The 16,696-nt window shown below is 42.8% G+C and overlaps 2 protein-coding genes across 3 annotated transcripts in view; both read left to right on the top strand.

The window, feature by feature from the left end:
- The first annotated feature begins 210 nt into the window (after positions 1 to 210).
- On the top strand, positions 211 to 3,076 carry LOC130362698 (protein PET117 homolog, mitochondrial). Its single transcript, XM_056567602.1, has 2 exons — positions 211 to 376; positions 2,931 to 3,076. Exons 1-2 carry the CDS (start codon positions 281 to 283, stop codon positions 3,063 to 3,065), a joined length of 231 nt encoding a protein of 76 aa, XP_056423577.1. The 5' UTR covers positions 211 to 280; the 3' UTR covers positions 3,066 to 3,076.
- Positions 3,077 to 3,337: 261 nt separating this feature from the next.
- Positions 3,338 to 16,696, top strand: part of KAT14 (lysine acetyltransferase 14) — a 35,045-nt gene continuing 21,686 nt past the window's right edge. Inside the window, exons 1-5 of one of the 2 annotated variants that reach the window (XM_056567599.1) lie at positions 3,338 to 3,597; positions 8,460 to 8,581; positions 9,312 to 9,433; positions 11,513 to 11,691; positions 13,316 to 13,738. In XM_056567599.1, the coding sequence (XP_056423574.1) occupies positions 3,345 to 3,597; positions 8,460 to 8,581; positions 9,312 to 9,433; positions 11,513 to 11,691; positions 13,316 to 13,738 (1,099 nt within the window). In that variant the 5' untranslated portion in view covers positions 3,338 to 3,344. The remainder of the gene's footprint in view (positions 3,598 to 8,459; positions 8,582 to 9,311; positions 9,434 to 11,512; positions 11,692 to 13,315; positions 13,739 to 16,696) is intronic. The other variant, XM_056567600.1, reaches the window with a different exon arrangement.

Raw genomic sequence — 16,696 nt, 5'->3', positions numbered from 1 at the left:
CGGACAGCCTTCGGCAGTCCGGGCATGCTGGGAGTTGTAGTTTTGCAACAGGTGAAGGTCCCCTGGTTGGGAAACACTGCTGTACATAGTTACAGTCACACTCCTTGCCTCTAGCAGCCACAGCGCTGTGCTGTGCAGTGTATGCCAGGCCTCCCAGTAACAGACATGGAAGTCTCAGCTCACAGGAAGTTTATCCCTCTTCGCGTCCAGTAGCGCGGCGTCTTACTTCCTGGCCAGTGCGTTCCACGGTAGCTCCGCCCCATCCGGTATAGCAGCAGGCATGTCTACAGGGTCCAAGGTGGTCCTGGGTATCTCGGTGGTCCTGTCCGTCGGCATTGTGGTTGGGGTACACGTGAAGCAGAATCTGGATAGAGAGGTCGGTGTGTGGGGAAGGGGGTCCTGTCCTTTTCATCTATAGGTTTATGGTGTAGTAAAGGTCAGGCAGAGCACAATGGCCGGTGGAGACCCGTGTCCTATAGAGGGGAGGGTTATAAAGCGGTGCAGTGCAGAGCGGCCAATCGTATTGCTGCTTTCATTTTTAAATCTGTAATCTAATTGGCTGCTAGATAAGCAATGTCCAGTGTACTGTTCACCCAACCTGCAACAGCTGAAAATCCAAAGGATAGAGAACCCTGTCCTAAGTACATGTCTGTTATACAGTGCAATGCCTTCCTATATACCCCTAGTATGATATATGGATGTCCTAGAGGAGGGTCACCCGCCTTCCTATATACCCCTAGTATGATATATGGATGTCCTAGAGGAGGGTCACCCGCCTTCCTATATACCCCTAGTATGATATATGGATGTCCTAGAGGAGGGTCACCCGCCTTCCTATATACCCCTAGTATGATATATGGATGTCCTAGAGGAGGGTCACCCGCCTTCCTATATACCCCTAGTATGATATATGGATGTCCTAGAGGAGGGTCACCCGCCTTCCTATATACCCCTAGTATGATATATGGATGTCCTAGAGGAGGGTCACCCGCCTTCCTATATACCCCTAGTATGATATATGGATCTCCTAGAGGAGGGTCACCCACCTTCCTATATACCCCTAGTATGATATATGGATGTCCTAGAGGAGGGTCACCCGCCTTCCTATATACCCCTAGTATGATATATGGATGTCCTAGAGGAGGGTCACCCGCCTTCCTATATACCCCTAGTATGATATATGGATGTCCTAGAGGAGGGTCACCCGCCTTCCTATATACCCCTAGTATGATATATGGATGTCCTAGAGGAGGGTCACCCGCCTTCCTATATACCCCTAGTATGATATATGGATGTCCTAGAGGAGGGTCACCCGCCTTCCTATATACCCCTAGTATGAGATATGGGTGTCCTAGAGGAGGGTCACCCGCCCACCCGCCTTCCTATATACCCCTAGTATGAGATATGGGTGTCCTAGAGGAGGGTCACCCGCCTTCCTATATACCCCTAGTATGATATATGGATGTCCTAGAGGAGGGTCACCTGCCTTCCTATATACCCCTAGTATGATATATGGATGTCCTAGAGGAAGGTCACCCGCCCAGTGCACCCTGTATTAGTTAAAAGATGGATCCCACACTCATGGCATAGATGACTCTAGAAGTTTGCAGTTTTTCTCCATCCTGATTTAAAGGAGATCTGTCACCAGTGTCACCTGCACTAACCTGTAGGTACCGAGAGGTAATGCAGGTGACACTGATGACAACAGTACTTACCTTGTCCCGTTCCGTGCAGGGAATCTCTGGTAGTCTCCCCGGTTATCTTCAGTTCCAACCTGGCTTGGAGCACGGGCAGAGCTTAGTGATGTTCAGGAGATCGTAGGGGCTCCCAGCGGTCAGACCCCCTACACGATCTACAGGATAAGTGTTAAAACACTGGAGGACTCCTTTAATATTTTTGGACAAAAAAAAAATCATAGTGGCATCACTGCTTCTGAAATATAATAGTAACACTTTATTTATCTTGCATGGTGAACACCATACAATAAACAAAACAAAAAGAACTTGGGGTCCTATTTCCTTGCTGAATTTTTAGCAGATCCGTAATCAGAGCTGATTTCACACAGAATGTTATCAAGATAAAAATCCCGATGACTATTGAGCTTTTGGAAGCGGATTCCGCTGAAAGAATGAACATGTTATTTCTTTTGGCAGAATCTGGATCCGCATCATAAGTTACAGGACTTCAGTAGTGTGCACTGAGCAGCAGGATCCCATTCTTTTTTGTAGTCCAACAATGTTGGTTCGCCGAATATTGGGCTTCTAAAGAATGGAAGAGCACCTTGGATCTATACCGTGGCTTGTCAGTTGCCTCGGGTTTAATGTACCTGTTTAAAGGACAAGTATAATGGAAAAAACGTATCCCCCTATCCGAAGGATAGGCTCCTGTTTAGAGCCCTGGCTCTCCTTCACAGCAGCGCATCATGCCCCATGCCCCCTCTATATAGCACTGTGGGAGAACTGAAGATTGCCAAACAGCTTTCCCAAAGAGCTATATGAAGGGGGCTTGGTGGCCCCCACTTTGGGCAGGGTCGTGATGTGCCGCTCTGAGGAGAGCCTGGGCTCCACACAGGAGATCGCGGGGGCCCCAGCACTCGTTCTCCCCCCGCAATCTAAAACTTTTCCTCTATCCTTCGGATAGGGGATATGTTTTTTTGTTTTTTCTTCCATGGTACTTGTCCTTTAAGCCTCAATGCAGCGCTGAAACACGACATACGTTGGGGACAATACAATTACCAATTATATGCCTTTTCTATCTGAATATATTTGGATTTTCAAGGCTTTAGAGCAGCACTTCAAAACGTTATAATTTTCCTCTTCATTGAACACTTGTCACACATAAATTTCGCAGTTTTTGTTGACAGACATTTTATGAATTTGTTCAATCTACGTGATTTTTTTTTCCTTCTAAATTATAATTCTCTCATTTAGAGGCTGCGTTTGGGCGTTGTCCATGACCTGGAGAGGCAGAAAAGAAAAGAGGAAAATTTGCGTCTTTTACAAGAGCAGATTGAATTGACCAAGCAATTGGAGTCAGAACGAGAGAAGACATCAGTGAATTCCTAAGATGTTGTACGCTGAGTATATGTGACAGGGTTATGATGGCTGGTCATTGTATTCTATAAACTATCATCCTTTTGGCTGATGATCATTCTGGGAACTGTTGCTTTGAGATACCTCATGGACCTCTAAATAAAAGTGCCATCCCTGTGAACTTGTCTGGTGTGGTCTCTGCTGTTGGTTAGATGTTGACATGTCTGGACAGACTTATGGCAGCTATTGTATGTTCTAAAGAGTTGGACCTGTATTTGATAGTTTTCATCTAGCTGAGATCCTGCACAGACAATGGATACTTCTGCTCATATCACGCCTGCGGATGATGACGCTACCAGAACATCCGCCTCTGAGGGCTTGGAGGAGGGGGAAGTGGAAGGAGAGACGCTCCTGCTGGTAGAGTCTGAAGATCAGGCATCCATTGACTTGTCCCACGATCAAAGTGGCGATTCACTTAATAGTGATATTGGTGATGACTTAGATTCACCGTGGATGGACGAGATGCCGTTTCATTGTGACAAATGTCAGAAATGGATTCCAGCAAGTAAGATTTTTTATTTTATTTTAAATTTAACTAGTAACCCTATAAAGGGCTTCTGCATCTTCATATTTTGCTGTAGTCCTATCTGTATGAATATGGCTGCTTGGACCCCACTAATCCCAAAGTTGTACATGGTCACCCTCTGTTAAAGGGGCTATTCTGGATTAGAAAAACAGCTGATATTTATTTTTTCCTTCCAAAAACAGCACCGACACCTGTCCTCTGGTTTTGTGTGAGTTGTTGCAGCTCCGTTGTTGAATGGTTGTTGTAATACCACATACAACCTGAGGACAGGTGTGGTGCCGTTTTATAGAATAAATGAGCGCTTTCTTTATTCCTGGATAACCCCTTTTAAAGTGGCACTCCACTAGAAAACATTTTTTATTTATCAACTGGTGCCAGAAAGTTAAACGATTTGTAAATTACTTCTATTAAAAAAATCTTAATCCCTCCAGTACTTATCAGCTGCTGTACGATCTTTTCTTTTTACATTTCCTTTCTGTCTGACCACAGTGCTCTCTGCTGACACCTCTGTCCATTTCAGGAACTGTCCAGAGTAGGAACAAATCCCCATAGAAAACCTATCCTGCTCTGGACAGTTCCTGCTCTGGACAGAGGTGTCAGCAGAGAGCACTGTGGTCAGACAGAAAGCAAATTCAAAAAGAAAACTTCCTTTGGAGCATAAAGCAGCTAAGTACTAGAAGGAATAAGATTTTTTTAATAGAAATAATTTACAAATCTGTTTAACTTTCTGGCACCAGTTTATAAAAAAAAAAAAAAAAAATTATAATTTCCGGTGGAGTACCCCTTTTAACCCCTTAACACATATGGACGTTTATGAACGTCCATAAGCGTCTCCTGAGGTATGACGCCTGCTCAGCAGGTGAGCGCACATCATACCCGGTGGGTCCCGGTTGCTATAAGCAACCAGGACCTGTGGCTAATGCCGAACATCGACGATCGGGCTAATGTCCGACGCGGCGTTCAAAGTTGATCGCCACATCTAAAGTGAAAGTAAAAGCTTCCTGGCAGCTCAGGTAAAATCGCGATGTCCCGATCAGCTAGGACGCAGCAGAAGGGTCCCTTACCTGCCTCCTGCACGTCCGATCGGTGACTGATTGCTCCAAGCCTGAAATCCAGGCTTTAGCAATCAACCGCCGATAACACTGATCCCTGCCATTGAATGCAATGGCAGTGATCAGTGTATTGTATCAATGTACTGCATGTTATAGTTGCAAAAAAAAAAAGTTAAAGATCATTTAACCCCTTCCCTAATAGTTTAAATCACCCCCCTTTTCCCAATAAAAAAAAAAACTGTGTAAATAAACATAAACATATGTGGTATCACCGTGTGCGTAAATGTCTGAACTATAAAAATAAATTGTTCATTAAACCGCACGGTCAATGGCGTACGCGCAAAAAAATTCCAAAGTCCAAAATAGCTTATTTTTGGTCACTTTTTATACCATAAAAAATGAATAAAAAGCGATCAAAAAGTCAGATGAAAACAAAAATGATAGATATTAACTTCAGATCACAGTGCAAAAAATGAGCCCCCATTAGAGATGAGCGAACTTACAGTAAATTCGATTCGTCACGAACTTCTCGGCTCGGCAGTTGATGACTTATCCTGCATAAATTAGTTCAGCTTTCTGGTGCTCCGGTGGGCTGGAAAAGGTGGATGCAGTCCTAGGAAAGAGTCTCCAAGGACTGTATCCACCTTTTCCAGCCCATCGGAGCACCTGAAATCTGAACTAATTTATGCAGGAAAAGTCATCAACTGCCGAGCCGAGAAGTTCATGATGAATCGAATTTACTGTAAGTTCGCTCCTCTCTAGCCCCCATACTGTACATGGAGAAATGAATAAGTTATAGGGGTCAGAAGAGGACCATTTTAAACGTATACATTTTCCTGCATGTACTTATGATTTTTTCCAGAAGTACGACAAAATCAAACCTATATAAGTAGGATATCATTTTAATCATATGGATCTACAGAATAAAGATAAGGTGTCATTTTAACAAAAAATGTACTGCGTAGAAACGGAAGCCCCCAAAAGTTACAAAATGGTGTCTTTTTCTTCCGTTTTGTCGCACAATTATTTTTTTTCCGTTTCGCCATAGATTTTGGGGTAAAATGACTGATGTCACTGCAAAGTAGAATTGGTGGCGCAAAAAATAAGCCATCATGAATTTTTAGGTGCAAAATTGAAAGTGTTATTATTTTTAGAAGGTGATGAGGAAAAAACGAAAATGCAAAAACTGAAAAACCCTCCGTCCTTAAGGGGTTAATGTTTGATATAGAGACAGCCGAGTTAACACACTTGGCCATTTTTGTGTCTCCAATAGACTTTAATGCAAAGCAACCATATACATGTTTTAGATGGGGTCCAGACATTTTACATACTGATTACACTTTTATGGCAAGTCCGGTAGATTCACCATAAAACATTTTAATGGCAAATTTGTGTCAGTAAACGGATTTACTCCCAACATTTATCACCTATGTGCAGTAAACATTGGATTGTTAGATGTTATCATGTGAGCTGCTGCTCTATAAAGGTTTTAGATATGGAACCAGCCAAGCATGTTCACTCTGCTGCTTACATAATTCCTATAAAGTTGTGTGAAATAGCAACATGCATACTCCTGTGGATGGGGGACATCCATCCTTTATACCTTTCCGATTGGACACTACACTAGTTCATTACACTAGTAATGCAGCACAGGATATGTACACAACCATACCAAAAATTCACCTTCTTTTCTAACAAGATGCTTATTGGCTGTCTGTCACATTACATAATATCACGTCAGACTTGTTGGACATCAACGACCTCTGCTGCATGGACCAAAAGTCACAATTCTATGAGCTGAACATTGAGCATCCTATAGAAATTAATAGTAACTTCTGGTCCACGCGGAAGAGGCGGTTAAATGCGGCATGTCGAACGTATGATACTTGGTGAAAGCTGGTGTGACGGTCCTCTGACCTTGAAAAGAGAGGCTCTAGTACAGTGTTTCCTAACCAGAGGGCCTCCAGCTGTTGCAAACTACAACTCCCAACATGCCCCGACAGCCTTCGGCTGGTTGGGAAACACTGCTCTAGTAAGAGGATTAAAGGGGTACTCCTGTGGAAAACTTTTTATTTTTATTTTTTAATCAACTGGTGCCAGAAAGATTTGTAAATTACTTTTATTAAAAAAATCTTAATCCTTCCAGTACTACTTAGCTGCTGAATACTATAGAGGAAATTCTTATCTTTTTGGAACACAGTGCTCTCTGCTGACATCTCTGTCCATTCCATTTTAGGAACTGTCCAGAGCAGCATATGTTTGCTATGGGGATTTTCTCCTACTCTGGACAGTTCTTAAAATGGACAGAGATGTCAGCAGAGAGCACTGTGGTCATGACGTCAGCAGAGAGCTCTGTGTTCCAAAAAGAAAATAATTTCCTCTGTAGTATTCAGCAGCTAATAAGTACTGGAAGGATTAAGCTTTTTTAATAGAAGTAATTTACAAATCTGTTTAACTTTCTGGCACCAGTTGATTTAAAAGAAAAAGTTTTCCATGGGAGTACCCCTTTAACGGTGCTGCTGTTTAACATAGCCTAATAACTATTGAGGGATGTAATATAAATAAATTTAAAAAAATCCTTTAGTTCTACTTTAAAGGGGTACTCCACTGGGAAACATATATCATTTTTTTTTCAAATCAACTGGTGCCAGAAAGTTAAACAGATTTGTAAATTATAGAAAAAAAAGAATGGTGCAGCTCACAATTATATACTGGACGAGGTGGATTCGACAATACACCTATATCCAAGGTGTAATAATTTGGAATAAATCTAAAGAAAAAAAGGTAGATGCCCACACCCCAAGGACAGTGACAATGAATGTAGTAAATGTAATGTTATAATAATTTATTGGCTGAGACCGTGCTTCAAATATCTAATGAATAAAATGTATTAGAATATATATAAATTCCCCTCACAGGGCCCTTGTGGGAGGAATAATTGCATCAATATACCCTACAATAATAAAAATAAATATATAACCAAAATGCAATAACAATGGCTGCCAAATGATCCGGCAATGTGACTAATAATCCGGCAATGTTGGTTGACAGTTCGGTACTGAAGTGATTTATATTCCATCAATGACTGTCGACCAACATTGCCGGATTATTAGTCACATTGCCGGATCATTTGGCAGTCATTGTTATTGCATTTTGGTTATATATTTATTTTTATTATTGTAGGGTATATTGATGCAATTATTCCTCCCACAAGGGCCCTGTGAGGGGAATTCATATATATTCTAATACATTTTATTCATTAGATATTTGAAGCACGGTCTAAGCCAATAAATTATTATACCATTACATTTACTACATTCATTGTCACTGTCCTTGATGTGTGGGCACCTCCCCTTTTTCTTTTATATTTATTCCAGATTTGTAAATTTCTACTTTTAAAATATCTTAATCCTTCCAGTACCTATCAGCTGCTGTTATGATCCACAGGAAGTTCTTTTCTTTTTGAATTTCTTTTCTGTCTGACCACAGTGTTCTCTGCTGACACCTATGTCCACGTCAGGAACTGTCCTGAGCAGGAGAGTTTTGCTATGGGGATTTGCTCCTACTCTGGACAGTTCCTGACATGGACAGAGGTGTCAACAGAGAGCACTGTGGTCAGACAGAAAGGAAATTCAAAAAGAAAAGAACTTCCTCTGTAGTATACAGCAACTGATTAGTACTGGAAGGATTAAGATTTTTATATAGAAGTAAGAGTACCCCTTTAAGGTCAGGGAGCACCCTATATGTTCTAGTTCCTGCAAAATCACTCTTACATTTGTCCTTTCTCAGGTCAGCTGAGAGGAGATCCCCCAAGTTATCTTAAAGGAGACAATTTCTTCAAATTCATATGTAGTGACTGTTCTGAGGATGGGAAGGAGCAGTTTGAGCGTTTAAGGCTCACTTGGCAGCAGGTAAGCCAGAGCACTGCATACAATTTAATTGTTTTGCACTTTACTAATGATTAAAGGGGTACTCTGGTGGGAAACTTTTTAAATGTTTTTTTATTTTTAAATCAACTGTTGCCAGAAAGTTAAACAGATTTCTAAATTACCATTGGAGGTTTATTTGCCGTGCGAAAGGATTGGGTGAGCTGATGTCTTCTGCTCCATACAAGATTTGTAAATTACTTCTATTAAAAAATCTTAACCTGTCCAGTACTTATTATCGACTGTATACTACAGAGGAAATTCTTTTCCTTTTGGATTTCTTTTCTGTCACGACCCCAGTGCTCTCTGCTGACACCTCTGTCCATGTCAGGAACTGTCCAGAGCAGGAGAAAATCCCCATAGCAAACATATGCTGCTCTGGACAGTTCCTAAAATGGACAGAGATGTCAGCAGAGAGCACTGTGCTCGGGAAAGAAAAGAATTTCCTCTGTGGTATACAGCCACTAATAAGTACTGAAAGGATTAAGAATTTTTAATAGAAGTAATTTACAAATCTGTTTAAATTTCTGGCACCAGTTGATAAATAATAAATCAATAAAAAATAATAATTTCCACCTGAGTACCCCTTTAATATGGGTGGATTTGGTTTTCAGGGAAGCCAGCATGGCCATTACTGGCATCCTCTGTCATATGCATTTTGTTTACATCATACTGTTCTGCTTCAGACACCTGAAATAAACACTTTATTTTCCAGGTTGTCATGTTGGCCATGTACAACTTATCATTAGAAGGATCTGGCCGCCAGGGCTACTTCAGATGGAAAGAGGACATCTGTTCATTCATAGAGAAGCACTGGACCTTTTTACTGGGAAATAGGTAACTCTTTGGAGTTAAACACATTTAATAAACCTTTGGGGCACGTTCCCACTTGGCGTACAGTGGGGATCAAAAGTTTGGGCACCCCAGGTAAAAAATTTGTATTAATGTGCATAAAGAAGCCAAGGAAAGATGGAAAAATCTCCAAAAGGCATCAAATTACAGATTAGACATTCTTATAATATGTCAACAAAAGTTAGATTTTATTTCCATCAATCCGCACCATATCAGGACATAGCAGGGGAGCTCAGGCTAGCCCCTGATATGCTCCATGCTGTACTTAAGTTTGAAAGATAATAAAAACATGAGCGACGGTGAGTGCAAGCTACTATTACCTCTTCATATTGTTTTATATAAACTGCTCAAATAATAAAGGGAACACTAAGATAACACAGCCTAGATCTGAATGAATTGTATGAAATACTTTCGTCTTTACATAGCTGAATGCGCTGACAACAAAATCACACAAAAACTATCAATGGAAATCAAATTTATCAACCCATGGAGGTCTGGATATGGAGTCACACTCAAAATCAAAGTGGAAAACCACACTACAAGCTGATCCAACTTTATGTAATGTCCTTAAGACAAGTCACAATGAGGCTCAGTAGTGTGTGTGGCCTCCACGTGCCCGTATGACCTCCCTACAATGCCTGGGCATTCTCCTGATGAGGTGGTGGATGGTCTCCTGAGGAATGTCCTCCCAGACCTCGACTATAGCATCCGCTAACTCCTGGACAGTCTGTGGTGGATGAAGCGAGACATGATGTTCCAGATGTGCTCAATCGGATTCAGGTCTGGGGAACAGGCAGGCCAGTCCATAGCATCAATGCCTTCTTCTTGCAGGAACTGCTGACACTCCAGCCACATGAGGTCTAGCATTGTCTTGCATTAGGAGGAACCCGGGGCCAACCGCACCAGCATATGGTCTCACAAGGGGTCAGAGGATTTTATCTCTGTACCTAATGGCAGCCAGGCGACCTCTGGCAAGCACATTGAGGGCTGTGCAGCCCCCCAAAGAAATGCCAGCCCACACCATTACTGACCCACTGCCAAACTGGTTATGCTGGACGATGTTGCAGGCAGCAGAACGTTCTCCACGGCATCTCCAGACTCTGCTTTCATCTGTGAAGAACACAGGGCGCCAGTGGCGAATTTGCCAATCTTGGTGTTCTCTGGCAAATGCCAAACGTCCTGCATGGTGTTGGGCTGTAAGCACAACCCCCACCTGTGGACGTCAGGCCTTCATACCACCCTCATCGAGTCTGTTTCTGACCGTTTGCACAAAGGTGGAGGTAGCGATCCTGCTGCTGGGTTGTTGCCCTCCTACAGCCTCCTCCACGTCTCCTGATGTACTGGCCTGTCTCCTGGTAGTGCCTCCATGCTGTGGACACTACGCTGACAGACACAGCAAACCTTCTTGCCACAGCTCGCATTGATGTGCCATCCTGGATAAGCTGCACTACATGAGCCACTTGTGTGAGTTATAGACTCCGTCTCATGCTACCACTAGAGTGAAAGCATCGCCAGCATTCAAAAGTGACCAAAACATCAGCCAGGATGCATAGGAACTGAGAAGTGGTCTGTGGTCACCACCTGCAGAAAAAACTCCTTTATTGGGGGTGTCTTGCTAATTGCCTATAATTTCCACCTGTTGTCTGTTCCATTTGCACAACAGCATGTGAAATTGATTGTCAATCAGTGTTCTTCCTGAGTGACCAGTGTGATCTCACAGAAGTGTGACTGACTTGGAGTTACATTGTGTTGTTTATGTGTTCCCTTTATTTTTTTGAGCAGTGTATATACACGCTATCTGTACATAGCTTAGCACCTCCTGCAATGTCTGTAATGACTAAGTAGAAGCGGCTGCTGTTATTGACCAGAGCTCCAGACCAACATAGATATGTAATAATGGCTACTGGATTTGCATAGTGTCCTTTGTTGTTATTCCTACGGATTAATTGCAACAATTTTTCCAACAATTTTTTTAGTCCTAGATAACCTCTTTTAAGGTCCATAGTTAAATTTATTTTTTGTTTATAGACCTCCTCAAATATGTGTGTGTGTTCTTGTGTTCAGGAAGAAGACGTCTACCTGGTGGAGCACGGTTGCGGGTTGTCTCTCTGTAGGCAGTCCTATGTTTTTCAAATCTGGCGCTCAGGAGTTTGGAGAACCAGGATGGTGGAAGCTTGTAAATAACAAACCTCCTGCTATGAGACCTGAAGGAGACAAATATATTTCATCTTCGCAAAAGAAAAGTATGTATTTACAGATGTCACCCCAGCCTGGGGTCCCTGTGTTGTCCACCAACAATCTACTAGCTTTTTAATGTCTTGCAAAAATGTCACCCATTTAATTTACATCAAAAACATTCATTTCCTGAAAATGCAGTTTTAAGCTGAATGTCCAGAGCTGTACAGACGTCTTTGGTCCCAAATTCAGATGGTTTTGTGTTGTCCTCCAAGCTAACACTTTACTGTCTCTTTAGAAGTCTGTTCCGGTTGAAAACCTTAGTTTTAAGCCAAGAGTATGTAGTGACTTCAGATGATTGTCCTTATTTAGAATTATTCTGGAAAAAGTACTATTCTGGATATTCAGCGGATCTGTATTTTCATGCTTGGGTGGTATTGTGTATTCTAACCTCTCCTAACTCCTCTTCATTTTGCTAACAGACCTTTTGGCTATTAATAGGCAGTAATTTTAAGGGATAGACACTCCAGCCTCCTGGTTTCAGAAGTGATGGAGGTTTGTTACAAAAGCAGGTTTTTTTTTTTTATATGGGTATATGCATATGCTTTCTAACGTTTTTTTTTTCCTGTTTATCATGTTGAGCAATATGTAATGTACATTTAAAAATAAAACTGAATAGATTTTACATTTGACAATACTGACACTTTAGAATAATCTGTGATTCAGAAGCCACATGTGGCAACCCCCCTTGGGCTGTGTGGCTCACAATATAGCTTGTAGCACTTTCTTTACTGTAGCCATCTGCGATTTTTGGGTTTGCCGATGTACTGGCTGTCAGGTTTCACAATCAATACGTCTACTGTCTTTGCGACTTGATGTGGTTGCCAACTATCACTCACTGTTGATTGTGGCTCACACGGTACAATGGGTTGGGGACCTCATAATAAAAATATATAAAGTTAATCTTAGTTATCTATCTTTCTCTTGATTCCATGACTGCCGCAGTGATATTAAAAGGAACCTTTTCCATGCAGCTTGAACCACAAGTAATTGAGTGGTCCCTATTGGCTTCCACCAGCCACGATCATTTCCTACACCCATCGATCAATCACCGCTGTTGGGAAGCCACTAAAGCAGACACGGTGACTTGTTGTTCAGGCAGAATATTGACTGGTTCCATTTTATATTAGACTTATTCTGCGGTTTTAATGGTAGCATCATGCGATTTACCCTTCTGTAGATGGGACCCATGGGAAGGGAGGATACAACTCCATCCATGCTTAAAGGGGTTCCGAACTGTTCCGAACGCTGGAGCCGGCTTCGAGAGCTTGTGACATAATAGTTCTGCCCCTCATGATGTCACACCCCACCCCTCATGACATCATGAGGGGGCGGTACTATGACATCACGAGCTCCCGGCGCCGGCTCCATCGTTCATTTTTAAGACTGTGTCTGTAGGTGCGACAATAGAAACCCTAGAGCAAGTATAAGGTAAGGTTTATATCACTGCAGCAGCTAGAAGTTCAGGAAAACAGAGAAACACATTTACAGTCTGTGTCATTGTCTTCAATATAAAATCTATTGAGCTATATTTTTAATAGTACAACACCCCTTTAAATTTAGGGTTGAAGCATATTCTAACAGCACAACTGAGTGATAGTGGTTTTGTGGACTATGTTATGATTTCTCTAGCTCCTGGTAAGTCTAGCTTGGACCCAGTGATCACAGTAGAAGGACTCAGAAAAAGATCTAGAGGAAACCCGGTTGAGTCTGCTATAGAGCTAAAAGAAAAAAGATCTTGTACTCAAGAAGCAAAAGACATCAGGAGAGCGCAGAAAGAAGCCTCTGGATTTGTGGATCGCAGCTCATGTTCTACTCCTGTGAAGTTCTCCAGCAGTCGAAACAGACGCCCAGATATTCTGCTAGAGAAAGGGGAAGTAGTAGACTTCTCCTCTATGAGTTCATCAGACCGGACACCCATGACCAGTCCATCACCATCTCCTTCTTTGGATTTCTCTGCTCCGGGTACACCAGCTTCACACTCAGCAACTCCAAGCCTACTCTCTGAGGCTGATCTAATTCCAGATGTCATGCCACCCCAAGCTTTATTCCATGGTTAGTATATCAGCCAGCTGTCATAAGAATAAATATATGTAATATCCTTTATTATGCTATAGGTAACAATGTGTATACTGCTGAGTGAAAAGTGTCAGCCATTAAAGGGGTACTCGGGTGCTCCAGCGTTCAGTACATTTTGTTCAGAACACTGGGAGCCGGAGGCCGTTATAGTGATGTCATGGCCACACCCCCTTGTGATTTCACTACCACACCCCCTCCATTCATGTCTATGGGAGGGCCGTCTTAGCCAACAGGGGTGTGACAACATGAGGGGGTATGGCCGTGATTTCACGACCACCGCCGCATGAACCCGACGTTTGTTTAGAATGCCAGGTGCTGTGGGAGATCACGGGGAGCACCAGCAGCAGGACCCCACAATCGGATGTCTTATCCACTATTCTTTGGATAGGGGATAAGATATCTAGTAGCGGAGTACCCCTTTAAAGAATGTGTGAATCTTTATGTAGAAAAAAATTTAAGAGTGGGTAAGAATTATAAACTCAGCTATGTTTTATAAGATTAGTACAAGCACCATGGATATAGCCCATTGGCACTAGAAGGTAACACTATGCAGAAAAAAAGTGTTGGCCCCACCTACTGAAAGTAGCCTCACCAGTTTTAGCCAAGTTTCTGTACGAGGCAGACATGACCTGCAATGTAGGTTTGCTCTTTTTCTTTATTTTAGTTTTAAATTTCTTTTAACTCTTCAGGTTATCATAGGGAAGGTTGTCTGTCAGTGTGGACCTCCAAACTAGAGGTAATTACCCCCTAAGGGTGCCAGGAAACCAGTTATCATTTATCTTCTTACTATGATGGTCACTTATCCTCCCAATCACTGCACTCACAGTTGGAGTGCCGGTACTCTACTTTCAGTGCTGTATTACCAAAGGGATGACCCTGCATGAATATGCTAGACAAGTGAGTATCTTTTTAAGACATTCCACTGCCTTTCTTAGGGTCTCTCTCTTCTCCCTTTCCCTCTCTGGTCCTAGGTGCTCTAGTTGGGGTCCCCTGTCCCCTCCTTAATTCCCAGGTGGTGCTGCTCTTCTTGGTCCCCCCATCCTTTTTTATGGTGGGCATTTGCCTTTGCTCTCTAGTACAAATTTTCCTTATGCTTTCTGTGCCTTAATCCCAGGCAATCTTCCCTGCCCCTGCTTGGTCTCTTTCTCATGCCATTATGTCCTTTTTGGACTCTGCACCAGAGCCTTTAAGAAAGGGTCCAGGATGAACTTCCTTCAGCTGACATCCTCCTGGTGTTTTCAGGTCACAAGGATTTTAATGCTCCGTTTTCATTCACGTGGACCGATACTACTTTAACTGTTCTTGAGGATCTAATCACTAAGGGGTCTTTCTTTTTTTTTTTTTTGTCTGTTTGTCCTCCGGTATCCTAGCTTTTTTTTAAGAATCCCACGCTTCCCCTAGCAGATGTACCTCCTCTTTATGATCCATAGGTCAAGAAACTGAATTCCTTTTTCATGGCTGTATCTGTGGCTGCTGGTTCTACCCAGCGTCCAGCATTGCTCCCCTCTGAGTTAGCAAGGCGTGCTCTACATGGGGTGGCAGCTTTTGCCAGTGCATTGCTTCCAATGCTTCAATGGGATGAACTTTTGGGTCTCACATCCCAAACTCTTCATGCTCCAAATTCCTCTGTGACTCCTCCTTGGAGTCTGCTCGGTTTGCTGCTCATTCTTTGGCCAACTCTGTAGCTATCTGATGCTTCATTTGGCTTAAATATTGGGCAGCGGATGCTGCTTCCAATAAAGTCCCAAGGGCTTTTTTTTTTTTTTTGGTGTCAGACTCTTTGGGGGAATGTCTGGATATGATCATCTCCGAGGCTCCTAGCGGCAGGAGTTCTTCAATCCATCAGGGTCATTCCAGTCGTTAGCAGTCCTAGTGATGCCGTGAAGGTTTTGGCTCCTTTTGTGCCTCATCATCAAGAAAGCCTGAAAAGACATTGCATTCCTCCTCTGATTCCAAAGAACCTTCCTTTAAGCTCAGGGCCTCCTGGCATCCCCACTTGAAAGCTCCCAAGCTCTCTTCCTCTTTCTGAAGGTCTACCCCTACTAAAGTCTTCTCATCGAGAAATGGGTCATCTCTTTCAAGGAGGTCTGGCTCCCACACATGGACAAGATTGAGTTCAGTTCTCTTCCGGCTCCTTCATTTTCTTCTGTCAAGTCTATTTCTTGCAACTAGAGACACTTTGTGGCAGGTTCTTTGGGCATCACTTTGGAATTTCTCCGCAGATTTCTAACTTGGAGAAGTTTTTCCTTCTTCCATCCCTGTTTATGGAGTTCCTATGGCTAACCTACAACACAAGTTTTTCTTACTTTCAAAAAGCTCCTCTCCATCCAGTCTGGAGTTTTCCTTCTTCTGGAGGACAAGCCACGCTCAATCCACTTTTGCATGAAAGTTTTGGGCAGGATGGTTCAACTCTCACTCCCTCCAGAGAGATGCCCTAGTGCAATGGGACAAACTCTTTGCTTCCCTTGGACAAGAGGATTTTTCTTTCCTCTGTGGTCCATAAGGAGCTTCTCTGGTGGCTAAAGTCATCTCCCTTTGGGTTGCGCCTTTCTCCCACACCACTGACATGTCATTTCAGCCATTTCCAGGTTGAGAGCCATTTTCAGCTCCACTCCATTTAGGAGTGGTGGTCTTTAAAGGTGTCCATCTTCAGATTAACAGTCTGTAACTTGGAGCCATTTTTCTAGCCCTGTCTTCCTTCAGTGTCTTCCAGTGAGAATCTAGACTGACAATTCAACTACGCTGTTTTACTGGGCGACAGGCTTTCTCAGCTAGAAGAAGCTGGACCACAGGGAATGTTTCCTTTACCACGAGGTCTCCCTCCTTTTCTGCATGTCCCATTTCATGGTTCCCGCTAATGTAGGCAGGGTTGGCGATCCCTGGGCTCTCTCTTTGGACTCTCTGGCGGTTCCATGTTACAGGTTCTGTAAATGA

This window comes from Hyla sarda, chromosome 3 (assembly GCF_029499605.1).
Source record: "Hyla sarda isolate aHylSar1 chromosome 3, aHylSar1.hap1, whole genome shotgun sequence".
NCBI classification, from domain to species: Eukaryota; Metazoa; Chordata; class Amphibia; order Anura; family Hylidae; genus Hyla; species Hyla sarda.
Note: the sequence above shows the minus strand (reverse complement) of the source record. Positions and strands in the feature narration are given on the sequence as shown.

Coding starts and splice junctions, on each gene's coding strand:
- LOC130362698 (XM_056567602.1), top strand. CDS start 281: ATGTCTACAGGGTCCAAGGTGGTCCTGGGTATCTCGGTGGTCCTGTCC. Junction 377..2,930: donor AGCAGAATCTGGATAGAGAG/GTCGGTGTGTGG, acceptor TCTCTCATTTAG/AGGCTGCGTTTGGGCGTTGT.